This window comes from Kryptolebias marmoratus, linkage group LG13 (assembly GCF_001649575.2).
Source record: "Kryptolebias marmoratus isolate JLee-2015 linkage group LG13, ASM164957v2, whole genome shotgun sequence".
NCBI classification, from domain to species: Eukaryota; Metazoa; Chordata; class Actinopteri; order Cyprinodontiformes; family Rivulidae; genus Kryptolebias; species Kryptolebias marmoratus.
The window spans coordinates 16,306,054-16,319,445 of record NC_051442.1 but is presented as its reverse complement, the minus strand read 5'-3'; the positions used below and the strand labels follow the sequence as shown (position 1 = coordinate 16,319,445).

General features: G+C 39.1%; 1 protein-coding gene across 4 annotated transcripts; it reads right to left on the bottom strand.

Annotated features, from left to right (window-relative positions):
- Positions 1-359: 359 nt before the first annotated feature.
- aifm1 (apoptosis inducing factor mitochondrion associated 1) lies at positions 360-12,749 on the bottom strand. Of its 4 annotated transcripts, none has more exons than XM_017412647.3 (17): positions 12,480-12,749; positions 9,853-9,983; positions 9,343-9,448; positions 7,297-7,419; positions 6,688-6,809; positions 6,437-6,567; positions 5,404-5,494; positions 5,093-5,177; positions 4,915-4,991; positions 4,490-4,598; positions 4,267-4,374; positions 4,084-4,172; positions 3,864-4,004; positions 3,472-3,614; positions 2,305-2,429; positions 839-1,026; positions 360-752 (listed from the first exon to the last, which is right to left on the bottom strand). In XM_017412647.3, the coding sequence occupies exons 1-17, from the start codon at positions 12,565-12,567 to the stop codon at positions 681-683; spliced, it is 1,929 nt and encodes a 642-aa protein (XP_017268136.1). In that variant the 5' UTR covers positions 12,568-12,749; the 3' UTR covers positions 360-680. The 4 variants fall into 4 exon arrangements, with proteins under 4 accessions (XP_017268136.1, XP_017268137.1, XP_017268138.1 ...); XM_017412648.3 differs by having other exon boundaries at positions 6,688-6,806; positions 12,480-12,748; XM_017412649.3 differs by having other exon boundaries at positions 7,297-7,398; positions 12,480-12,747.
- Between the last annotated feature and the right edge of the window lie 643 nt (positions 12,750-13,392).

Below are 13,392 nucleotides of genomic sequence, written 5' to 3'. Positions count from 1 at the left end.
CGGACAAGAAAAGTAGGCCAAGCTTCAATTCAGTGTCATTTAGTCGGAGTCTATGTTACTTTACACCCACTTCCACTGTAAAATACACATGTGAGGTATTAAGGTTTTACAGAACCAGCTCTTCTCATTTAGACCATTTATTAAAAGTTTTGACCCGAGGTTAAATGCTCATGTTATTTCAAATTCGGGTTTAAGTTGCAACCAGTCTGGCGCGCGACTGATTCAAGTTCCTCAGGACAGATGAGCTCAACCACACAGACTTTAACAACCATCTAACCAATCGCAGCTTTGAACAGAGGTCAACACGTCTGCTCGTCACTGTCATTATCTAGAGGCAAAGCTGAAAATAATGGGTTTGGTCCGATTTAAAAATAGCTTTTATTGCAGCTTCTTTTTGTTTTTTTGCTCTGATCACACAGAGGGGAGCAATTCAGGCTGGTAGGGGGGGAAAGCAGGAGACAATCATAAAATATGAGACATCCCATAAAGATTTAAACAACTAAACAACAACCAAAAAAAAAGCCCAGACAAGCGCAGGAGATACAAATTCCAAATATGAAAATATCAACATAATTTAATTTACATTGATCCTTGTGTTTGGTATCCATGACCAGTCGTGTGTCTTGAGGCTATGAGGCAATCGCTGTCAGAGTTCAGTTCTGGACGAGGTGAAACTCGTTTTAATCCTCATGGATGTTGAACAGCTTGGCCACTTCGTTCAGATCCGCGTGCTCCTCTCCGTCCTTAATGATCTGCAAATGAACACAAACGGTTCAAAGTAACCAGACGCGTTTTCTGACTCTTCCATTGACACGTGGTGAAGGGACAGAGTTTTTACCTTCCTTGCGATGGGCATTCTGTTGAATACGTTCCACAGGATGATGCCCACCACCACTTTGTCTCTCAGGTAGAAGATGACTCCTTTCCCGTAGTCGTCTTTGTGCTCCACAGCTGGAGCAGGTGTTGCAGAGGCCACCGGGCTGGTGGCTGTGTCCTCCGTTTCACTCTCTGAGCGGATCCCGGTCCCTGCAACATGATTATAGAGCAAGCTTGAATCTTGAAGCCTTTGCTGATTTAAAAAATATATTTAATATTTAATATATATTTAAAAAATATATTATTTTAATCTAATTTATTACATATACATACACCTCCAGCTCAAAATAATGCAAGAATGTCTGCATTAGTTTCCAGTACTCAGATTTAATACACTCACAGATGAAACAAAAAGTTAAGCACCCCTACAAAGTGGTGCAAACAAATGAAACTAAACATGCTGAAAGGTTCTGCAATGATTACAATATCAGATCAAGTGGATAACAAAGCTGTCACGCTGCAGGTTCCATGTCAGCAGGGTGGGCTAGAGCCGATGGCTCCCCACACCATTGAGGCCAGGAGTAACACTGGTTTGTCGTTTAACCCCTGGGAGTTCAGTTCTCTCCGCTTAATGCGGCTATAAGATCTCACAATGATCATCGGTGGGAACATAGAACTGAGATTCATCACTGGTCATGATACAACCTGTCATCAGTTCATGCTTCCCACTTACAGCACCACTTCAGCTCTGGTGTTAATGGCAGCCTATGTATGGGACGGTGAACCTGTAGTTTAGCTGATGCCAGACATTGAGTCATGGTGCTGGAGGACAAGGGTTGCTGTAAAGAGTCCAGTGTCCCGATGGCAGGTGCAGATGCCTGTAATGATTGGTGCATAATCCATCTTGGGCAACCAGAACGTTTATGATATGCGAGTGCCCTCACATATACGTTGATTCATAGCACGTGAGGCCACTGTGACACGTATACACCCCACATGTTGGACAGCTGAACAATACAACCACCTGGCCTCGTGCAAACTTACAAGGTGACCCCTGTCAAACACCATCAAGTGCTGGGAATGATGTATACCAGCACCTTCTAGTCATCCTGTGTCTGGTGGCCTTCAATCCCTTTCAACTGACTGTCAGACACTCCAGCAACTGCCTGATAACACTATTACTCCACTCGTGATGCCACCACTCATGATCTCCAGTGTCTTCTAGGCTGAATTGCAAACTGAATTGTTTATATTGCTGGTCTACATAACAGTATCTTTTGTTGAGTATATAAGATCTGCTAAAGTAAAAAGTTGCAAAAAATTTGTGAAATTTTGATTGTTTGTTTCAAAGCGACACATTATCCCTAAGTATTGTTGTGTCTTTATGTAATGAGTAGTTATTTGTAATAAAAAAAAGTTTATCCATCAGTCGATTCATCAGGAATCAACCTCTTTCAGTGTTTTAAATAAAAAATGGATAGTTTGTACCTGACTTCTCAGTAGCAGCTTTAGGTGTATCCTTGGCAGTGGCTTTAGCAAACACTCCTACTGTTGGAAGGCTGCTGTCAACGATCCCGATAGCCTCATAACCTACATCAGGTCCCAGGTCACTCCTGTGAAGAAGCAACATGTCAGAGCACTCACCACCCTCGGCAGAACTTCTAACCACACATACAGCAAGTTTGTGCCAGAAGGTTTTACCTACATTTTATAAAGTTATACATTTATCACACCTCTGAACAGAACTGTTTGACAAGTTCATCCATCAGTATCAAGTAGAGTGACTGATACTACTAAAGTTCCTCTGCAATCACTTCAGTGTGCATGATTTGTTACAACTAACATAAATGAACCTTTTCATGCATAGTGGTTTCACTGCAGTGGACAGCTATATAAAAGCCATTTTCTTGTTTAAATATGGGTTTTATGAGTATAGACCACTAAAGTGGACATTAGTGCATCATGCATTACACTGCCATCTAGTAAAAACAAATCTAAACATATGCTGTCCACCTAGGGAACATGTTGAAAGGTTCTTGAATAAATACATTTTTTACAATTTTTTTCCCACCCTTTTTTATGCCCTAAGAAATGTAAGAATACTTTGGGGGGAAAAAATCCTGACTGAAGTTCTCATAATTCATGTATGAAAGGGTTAAAGACTCTGGTAAACAAGATAATTAAATAATGTTTCTACTTTCGTGCTTACAGAAATTGTGGATTTCAACCAAATCCCCTTAATCTAGAGGGAGTTACAGCACACGAGGCAGTATTTTCCCAAATCCAAGATGGTGTTTCTGATAATGAAGTAACGATGGGCAGATAACTGAAGGTGGAATCCATAAGCCAAATCCATATCTAACAATTGTTATTGGTAATATCACACAAAGTATCGTTGTTTTAATATAATGGCTTTGATAGCTTGAAATCAATCATGCCCTTTTATTTAAAATCTACAGGCATTTCACCTTAGACATTAGAAGAGTTGCACATGCTGCTCCCTCTGCTTCCTTACAGATGCAACCAGTGCAGTCAATGATGCTTTACATCAGTTTCTTTCTTAGTTTGTACACACCATTATCATTTCAAAAAAGATTTTCAATTTGTGACCCAAGGAAACCACAGGCCAAGAACAGGAAATGGTCTTATACCCACCAGAACATAGACTGATGCCAGTAAGGTTTGCTGGCTCCGGTCATGTTTTCTCCTGCCAGCCTCCCACTGACGACAGCGTGATCGTGATGCTCGACTCTTCTGCGGCCCAATCTAATGTCGTAGAAACATGCAGCATCACCGGCCTATTGTCACACAGGAGAGGTTGTGGATATGTATTACGGAAAAGAAAATGTAGCCAGTTTATGATGCAAAATTCTGCTGAGAAGTGACTTGTTTAAAATAAAATATCGCACTCAAAAGAGGCATGAGTGTGCTGCAACTCTTCAACATAACGTGTACAAACCATGTCATGATTTGACCACAAGAGGGCACTGTAATCAAACATGGAAAATATGCATATCATAAATATTTAGAACTTTGGTTTAACTTACCACCCAAATATTGGACCTAGCTTGGAGCTCTGCATTAACTCGATAGCCACCGAAGTCAGAGTCCACCTCCAGACCAGCTGACTTGGCGAGATCTACATTCGGCTCTAGGCCAACAGCTGCAACTATGTGATCAGTTCTCACCTGCAGCATCAAGTACAAGATCATCCATAAATAATAAGCATCCTGAATTAGGCCACATTCATCTGGTATCGTAACCTACCAATCGGCCATCCTTTAACTGAATTTCCAGTTTATCATCTTTGCAAGCCACCGATTTCACCAGTGCTTCTGAGATGATTTTCACACCCTCTGTAAAAAAGAAAGAAACAGGAATCACTTCAATTCATGGGGAACAAAATCTCGCTTCTGTAGCTGCAAAACTAAATGGGAAAGAAATTCGAACCTTTCTTGACTTTTTCTGTGGTCCAGTTGCTCAGATACTCAGGCAGCACCTTTCCCATGTTGCCCTTCTCAGGGAACATCTGTACGACCTCCAGCCCAGATTCTGTTGCTAAAAATAAACAAATTTTAAAAATGCAGATGAATAAAAACTCAGTTCATCCTGTCACTCCTAAACACCAGTCGGATGTAGTCTGTCACATTCTCAGATTGTCGAAGGGTCTTACATTTCCTGCCAAGAGCACAGGCCAGCTCGCTGCCCAGGAAACCACCTCCAATTATTGTGATGGAGTTCACGCTTCTTGAGACCTTGTCCAGGGATTTGAAGTCTTCAATCTAAAAGGTAAAATCTTACATCAATCTCTTTTACCCCCCCCCCATCTATTTAAAGATTCAATAAGGCTAAAAAACTAAAACTGCTTCAGTGTGTAATTTATATCCATCCATCCATAATTTATATACATTCACTGGGAATTTAGAAGATACATAAAATGTCTAAAAGAATAATCAACATTCAGTGCAAACACTTCCAAATAACTCATTTGGAGTACATTTTCAGTCACATCATGGTTCAACTTTTACATTACCAAACAAAACAAACAGTCATTATCAAATTCGTACAGATCACGCCCCCTTGTGGCCAAACCCTGACCTTGCGGAACAAAGTCGTCCTCTTCATCACCTCCTCTCCCGATCTTTCAAGTACCTGCAAACTTCTTGGAATGCCGCCTGAACAAAAAAACCCAAATTAGAGTCCAAGTAAATTTAACAAAACCCAATTAAAATAAATGAATAATAATTTAAAAAATAAGGAATCAAGACTTCTTTACCTGTAGCAATTAAACACTTGTCATAAGAAATCTCAGTATCATCGTCCAGTTTGACTTTGTTTCCCCTCACATCCATGTGAACCACCTAAAATATATTAAACACATTTAATCAAAACATGAGCTGCTTTATGGGTTTATTTATTGATGAGAGAGAGGCACATCTACCAGAGGTGGTAAATGTATAAATAACATTAAGAATTAAATTTCAAACAGATAATAACTTCTGCATTGAACATCTAGTTTTTTTTAATAAACTGTTATAAAATCATGCTGTTTGATTAAAAAAACGGAACTAAAAAAAACTACAAAACCTTTTTGCTTGTGAGAACAGCCACTCCTCCATTCTCTGCACTGTCCAAATCCTCTGGATTGATGTAAAATGACGGCGGCTGGAAGTAAATACTGTCAAAGAAATGCAACAGGATTATTAATAACAATAATAAAACAATTTTCCCCTAATGTTTTCACAACTTTTGTTTAAAACAAAACAAAACAAAAAAGAAAAAAACAGTAAACAGCCAGCAAGTGTTTCAAGCGAAAACACAGATTTAAATAAAATTTATTCCATATAATACTCACTCTAGTACATATTTTAATACACATTTGGTTAGAACTACAAAATAAGACATCTGGATATGTAAGAAACTTTTTAAAATGAGTCATGAAAATATTACCTTTATCTTTAGACTTGGGAGACTAGAACTGTTTTTTTAAAAACATCAAAATCAATGTTTAAACAACCTTTTAGAGCTAAAATGAAACTATTAAAACTTTTTTTTCTTTCTCAGTAGTTTTGTATTTTCCCTGAACGCTCTGAGGGCCACAACGTGAACACAGAACAAGAGTCATATCCAGTGACAACCATTTATCTTTTACAGAACGACACGAAACGATTCCAATCCATCCTGCAGGATGTGTTAGAACAGTCAGCTAATGCACCTTTAGGTGACTAGTCTCAATGGAGACATTATGTTTAGAAAATGTGTGTTCCTATAAATAAGGGGGAAAAAAGCAAGTGACCTGAACTCTTTCAGACCTGATTGTTATTGAAAATTAGTGTGCACGAAGGCGTTGTTTATGCATTAATGCTAAGTGAAGCCAGAGCAAATAAATATGTCTGATTACTGCAAAGAAAGTTAAAAATATGATTTTTTTTTTAAATCAGTGCAAAATGACATGAGTGTATTCATAATTGGCATCAATAACATATTAAAAGATGAGATATCACAAGACAGAAATCTCAAACTGCAACCAGCACAGACAAAACTGTTTCGGTCAAAAGCCAGAGGAATAAAGCAAGTGAGGATTAATTAATTAAAGAGCATGAATGGACTTCGAACGCACCTTCTTTCCTTTCCGTTCCACTGTTTGAAACGCAGCGTTTCTGTCACACTGGGGTCATCAGAGAACCACAGCTCTTTAGAAAGAGGTGGCCTCATGTACGGAAGATCCGGCTCATCAGTCACAATCAGTACCTGATAACAACAACGAGTTAATGTGGTCTCTTAATTTGAAACAACAAACAATAAAATAGAGAAACAGAGGACAAAGTAATGAGCTGTATTTAAGGGGAAAATGGAGTCACCACGACTGACCTTGGCACCAGGGTCTCTGGCTCGAATAGATCGAGCGGCGGCGAAAGAGGCGGTGCCTCCACCAATAAGGAGGTAGGGGGTGTGTGAGGGCAGCTTGTGGGAGGGAGACGTGGAGTCAGCTGCTGGAGTTCGCATGAGAAAGCAAATAAGCACAAGAGACGGAGAGGAAAGAAACAAATCTATCAGTGTGTGACTTCATTAGAGCTCACAGCTAGCATAAAAACACCTAGATGGATTAAACAAACCTGGTAAAAAATAAAAAAATAAAAAGTTAGATTCACAGAAGTGAAATGAGCCTTTAGCATTGAAGGAACCCAAATATAGAAATAAATCAGTGTATCAGAGTTACAGAAAGAATAAAAAAGAAGACATTATAGTTGTTTTAATAAATATGACAATAAAGAAAACAATTTTGAAAAAAAAAAGATAATTTTAAAGAGCTTCAAATAGTTGTACTGACTATCAGCTGGAATCACTGAAGAGATAATTCAGTATTCCTTCAGCATCTCATAGCTCTTATTTTTACCCATCATGTACGCAGAGACAAGAGGCAGCATAAACCACGTACGCCTTGATTTACGGTAAATATTGAAAATCTGTGCAGACAACCTGAAGGTTTCCCGGTTGTTTCAGCATCAGGTGCTGCTGCCTCAGGTGGGGGGCTTGACTGCTCTGCTGAAGGTGCAGCTTCAGGCTTCGGCTTGGAGAGAGCTGAGGGAGCAGAGAACCAAACTGCAAAACTATGACCTAAATCTGAGTCTAAACTAAGGCTTATTAGAACACGCCGCGAGAACCGAGAAATGTGTCAAGAACAAGAACAAAGTTAAAACAAAACAAAGACGGTACTTTGGCAAAGGTTACTGCATAGTTTAAACTAATCCTCCTCTAATTATCATGAAATTGCTTGTGTCTCTCTGTTAGCAAAATATCTCATGAACCACTGGATGGACTTTAATGAAACTATCAGGAAGTAATCACTGAATGTCCATCTACAACTGATTAACTTTTGGAGTAAATCCCATTGAAGATGGCTGCTACAGCTAATTGACCTTAGCACACATAAAAAAGGCTATAATTCAGTCACTGTTTCAGCTTTTGAGATAAATTTTGGTGCGTTATTAGCCGAGACTCATCCACGTCACATACGCTGATCGCCAACAGCTAGTGCAACATCAGTTTCAAACTTTAGCATGCAGGGAGGAGGGTGATGCGCTTTCCTTCAAGAAATGCTGCTTTCATTAAAGCACAGTTTTGCTGGAAGTTTGTTCTGACATCTTAAAATCTGCTGTGTTCATGGCAGCAAAGAGGAAGCTGAGCTGTGTGCTGCAGAGTCAGCTGATTCTGAGTCTGCTCTTACAGCAAGTAAACTCAAACTAAGACTAAAAAATAAAATGTTTCCATAAGGACAGGCAACAGGTTTCAGCAGCTAAGAATAAAGGTTAGCATTCCTTAAATGAATATCACCCGCTGCCTTTAATGCCAGAATTTTACATTACGTTCACACTGCAGGTCTTAATGCTCATATCCAATTTTTTTGCTTAGATCTGATTTTAGAAAATAGGACCGCCATCAGACTCCAGTGTGAACAGTCTACAGCTATGAGGCGACCTGCGTGCTCAGAGGAAGACGTGACGTCACGCAGCACGCCGTGTTTACAGAAGCTGTTGTGCAATCAGAGCTGACGAAACAATTATCCTCCATGTTTGTTTCGTCCAGAGTTTACATTTGATCTCGCTGCTTCCCGTCTGCTTTGGCGCCGAATTGCATTTCGGGAATGAGAGCAACGTAGTGAAAGCAGAAAGAAATCCAATTACCGATCCCATCAAGTCAGGATCGATATGATCCAACACCAACGCTTAATTCTCAATCATCCAGGACATGGACATAAAAAAATGTAAAAAGAATAAATAAGTAATCTTCCACTCTGTAGCTGATGATGTGCAGAGTTCCATGACGTTGGTATCGATAATATCAATATTTGGACTGATCTTCATGCCCTTACACCAGTGACGTGAAAGCTGGATGTAATGTGACGTGACTGTTCAGACTGTGGTCGCCTTGAAAAACATCAGATATATATCCGATTTATCGAATCTATCACGTTCAGACAGTCATAAAAAAATAATAATAATAAAAAATAAAAAGATTCAATATGGGTTGTATATGGGGTGGGGACGGAGGATGATTTGGGCCACTTTTGCCTGCAGTTTGATTGCAGTTTAAGATTATCTTATGATGAGAAGGGACAAAATGGAAGCCGTTTCCGTCAAACCTTGTCCGAGACGTGCGATTATGCGATATTGCAAGATGTCACAAGACCTGTTAGCGCTAAGAGATTGCGTTGAGAATGACTCCGCTACCACCACACCAAACTTTAGCTCAATATCTGTCCAACTGACTGAGTTTTAGCCATTTTAGCATTGCCGATTGTAGATTAGCTGTGGCAGCCATCTTGAACTGGGTTGAATCCAAAAGTTGCCATTCTACATCTAACGATTATTTCCATGAAGCTTCAATAAAATCTGTTCTTGCTTCATGAGATATTTGGCTGGCAGTCAGACACTCACATAGACAAAGACATCTCATCATCTCTTAGCAGAAATAAGTTCAGAGAAGTAGTGAAACATGAGTTGCGAGTGAATAAAAACAACTCACCGGGGGGCGCTGACTGGATGTGCAAGGTCGATTTTTGGAGCCTGGTGGAAATGTCTTCCATGCGTTTCACGGATCTTTGATGGTCTCCCTTCAGGGTTACAACCGCCTGTGACATTTAAAGAGAAATCCCTCTGCTTCAAATATCCCTTTATTCAAGCTCAACAGGGTGACTGAAAATAAAAAGTCACTAGATCTGATGGAAATGCGTGTTGGGATATTGCAACAGCTCAGCTAAAACGTCCCCACGGTGAATGTCAGTCGTAATCGAAATTAAAAGTAATTCCAAGTCATACAAGAAAGTGAGACTTTTATGGCAAGGTAGTCTGTTAGCTGTTATTGTTAGCTATCAGGTTACCAAACTAAAAGACCCGAACACTGTTTGGCACTTTCATGTCGCCTCTTATTTGTTGTTTTTAACTCAGAAAGATAAAAACCTGTTCATAACATTTGTTGTTAAAACATCTCTAAATCTTTTGCGGAACATTGCCACGACAGACTAATCTTACTCACATATGTCAGGCTACCAACGAAGGCTGCTCCCACCAGGAGGGCGTACTTTAGGTTGTCTCCGCCTCCCCCCAGCGGCTCGGTGGACATGCGAGCCACAGGGACGCACGTTGGCGTTCTGACATTGTTCAACCCTGACAGAAAACACGGGACAAAAACAAAAAGCATCACAGGATCACTCAAAAAAATATTGTTTGTTTGTTTGTTTCTGATGTTGATCAAATTTATTTGGAGGTTGTTGACTGACGATGACACACGTGACATGTTTCTTTGTGGAGGCCATCTTGAATGGGCTGTTTATTAGGTTGTTTTTTTAAAAAACATTTTAAATAAGCTATTAACAACATCCCCACCGTCACAAACAAAAAAAATAAACTAATAAAATTCTATATTAAACAGTGATTACTTTCTGAGTTTCACTACAATTCATCCACTGGTTCATAAGATATTTTGCTAACACGAAAAAAAAAACAGAAAAAACATTATCGCCCTCTCGTCTCCGGGTGACAAATATGCCGTTTCTGTCAGGATTGTTCAGCTTCTCTCTGTATAGGCGACAGTATAAACAGTATTACTGAAACGGTGTTTTTAATTGTCATCAGCTGAACTGCAGTCAGTTAATAATTAACACTATTGGCATTTTTATGGTTATACATAGAGGTGTATAAATTATAGCACATTCATTCGAGCAGTAACTTGAAGTAATCTTCTTCCGAATGATACGTTCACGTCTCTCACACCGTTGTGGAGAAATTCTGGCCCACTCTTCTTCACAACAATAAAAAAAATAGCAGATATTTGTCACACCGCAGCGTTTCAGTCAGGTTCAGGACTGGACTTTGAGTCAACGCAACACTCTGATTTGCTTCTTTATTGCAGTTCGGCTGATGCGATTCAAATAGATTTTTTTCTTTTAAATGATCTGATTTAGGCTGAGTATTAGCTGTTGGACAGATGGACTCGTATTTGATGCCAGAGTACTTTGGTTTACAGGCAGGTTCATGGTGTCCAGGTTCTGCAGCCCTCATTAGTCTCATCTGTCCAAAAGACATTGATCCAAAACTTTGGAGTTTGCTTTGATGCAGTTTTGCAAATCCAATTCATCCTGTTATGTTCATTTTTTTTAATCAACCAGCTATAATATACTTCTTTAACCGTCTGCTAAATTTAACATGCTGAGGGTTGGCAACTCTTGCATGCAGTTAATGAAGGCATTTAAAAAAATAAAATAAAAAACAAGGACTGTACAGTCTGAGCACCTGTCACGATTGCCAAGAGTAGTTTGACGTTCACTTCTGGAAACATCTGCATTTGATTAAAGTTAAGAATGAAGAACTGCAAATTGCTTGGTTGTTACCTTGTAATCCTTCGTAGACCGACTGGCACAAAAATGCTGAAATCTTTCCCTTTTTGGCTACACACGCTTGAACATTTCAGACTAGCAAACTGCGACAAGTTCCGCTTCTATAGAGAGGCAGCAGCACACAATTGTTAATGATCAGTTAATCAAATACATTTAATTAGCAGCGCCTGGCTGCTTCTTACACACTCAAGTTCTATGAAATAATACAAATTAACTTTAAACTCAAAGTTTATCTTGAACCCCCTTTTTTATTTTTTCTGAGTTTGCATTAACTTAATTGTAAAGGTCAAGTGAAGACCACAAGAGTTGTTAAATAATGTCCTGTCAGGACTTACCTTTAACCTTGACTGTACACGCAGAAAATGCTTGTATACTCCTTTCTATAGGCACCGGAACAGTGAGGCCAGTTCCTTTCCTTTTGCTTTTCTCTTCTAAGCTGTGTATCAAAACCAGATGTAAACACCTGGAAATAAAAGCTGAAATGTTGCCCTCTTGTCTCATAATCATGTTCTGATGTCAAACTCAAAATATTTTCAGTCGACAGCAAAAGGAAAGGAGTTGGCCTCGCTGTTCCAATATTTTTTAGAGGGGAGTGTATATGTTGATTTAAATAAGTATATCCAACGACCCTATGATGAAGCTTCTGGATTATCTTTTTTACTTGACCTTATTGAAATAAAGTGCCAAGCTTTGACAGCACAATAATGTCTCTATCCTCTACATATATAACCTTCTGTGCGAAATTAGGGTAATTAAATATAACACCCACTCAACACACTCAGTTCGAGTTGCCAACCCTGTTCATGAACCTGTTCTGTCTGTTTTATTACGGTGAATATTTGTGCCTGCATTTATCCTTTCACACAGGAGGCAAAAACAAAGTTTTGGAGATAAAAGTCGACCCGTGTAAGCGTAAGAAAACCACAGAAAATGGTGGAGAACCTGTCGTGCCAGAACTGACTGGAGATATTATCTAAAATACATATTTACTGGGGTTTTACTGGAGCTTTCTAGCAAGTTATACATTAGGTAGTCCCTGAAAAGTAAACTAAACTATGGAGTTAAACGTGCTAAATGTTTCTGCGACGTTAACAGATAACTAGCCAGTTAGCTTTCTAGTAAACATAAAGGTCGGACTAGCTTAAAAATGCTAAGCTAACGAGACTAAACAGTGTGTGGTTTTGTTGCATAAAACTGTACAAATTCATTCAATAATATTTGAATCTAGGCCAGCTAACTGAGACAACAACTAGTTTACTTTACTTACCCGCTCTTCTCACATTCTGCCGGCACACTGTTGATGAGGCTCGAACAAGTGGTGCAAATCTTTTGCACACAGTATTACATTTCAGCATCGTGGCTCAGCTCTGCTGTAACACGGTGCCCAACCGCCCACAAGTCGGACAGAAACCTAGCTACTGTTAATAAAAGACAGCAAGAGCTGGCAGCTAGCAGCACCACACCGACTGCACGCCAAGGCCAGAGACAGGTCACACGTTTCAGAGGGGAGATGGGTAACTGGCGGTAGAGACTCTTTTGAAACGGAGATTAGTCACCGCTGATACAAACTAAACGGGATGACGCCTTTGGAAGAAAAATGGCGTCGCTTCATCCGGTGTCCGGTGACAAATGAACGACTTTTTTAAAATGTAAGATATCGACACTATGTTTTTTTTATAATTTTGAAACAAAGAAACAGAGCACTTTTAGTATTATAACTTAAATCTAATAGTATGGTGAATTTAGATCTCAGACCTGTATCAGATGTCGTTACGTTGAATGGCAGCTGGGGTAATCTTTCCCTTTTAAGGCTCTCTGTAGCTGTCGTAAAGCCCGGTCTCCTTCTTCCTGTAGTTTATTGATTGTTGGCAAAAAGGTGTACAGTACTGCCACCAACTAATATGGAGTATGGGTCAAATGTCTGCCTATATGTAATTATGCTTATGTTCTATTCACCAACTTTGTTTAAAAAAATTTTTTCTTTCAAAAAGTAATCAAAAATCAAGAAGTAAAAATAAGTATTCACATTATATATATATATATATATGTATGTGTGTGTGTGTGTGTGTGTATGTATATGTATAATGTGAATATATATATATATATATGTTTTTACAGAAATATTTTATGAGTATATATATATATATATATATATATATATATATATATATATATATATA

Coding starts and splice junctions, on each gene's coding strand:
- aifm1 (XM_017412647.3), bottom strand. CDS start 12,567: ATGCTGAAATGTAATACTGTGTGCAAAAGATTTGCACCACTTGTTCGA. Junction 6,568..6,687: donor CCAGAGACCCTGGTGCCAAG/GTCAGTCGTGGT, acceptor TGTTGTTATCAG/GTACTGATTGTGACTGATGA. Junction 5,178..5,403: donor CTGTTCTCACAAGCAAAAAG/GTTTTGTAGTTT, acceptor AATATATTTTAG/GTGGTTCACATGGATGTGAG.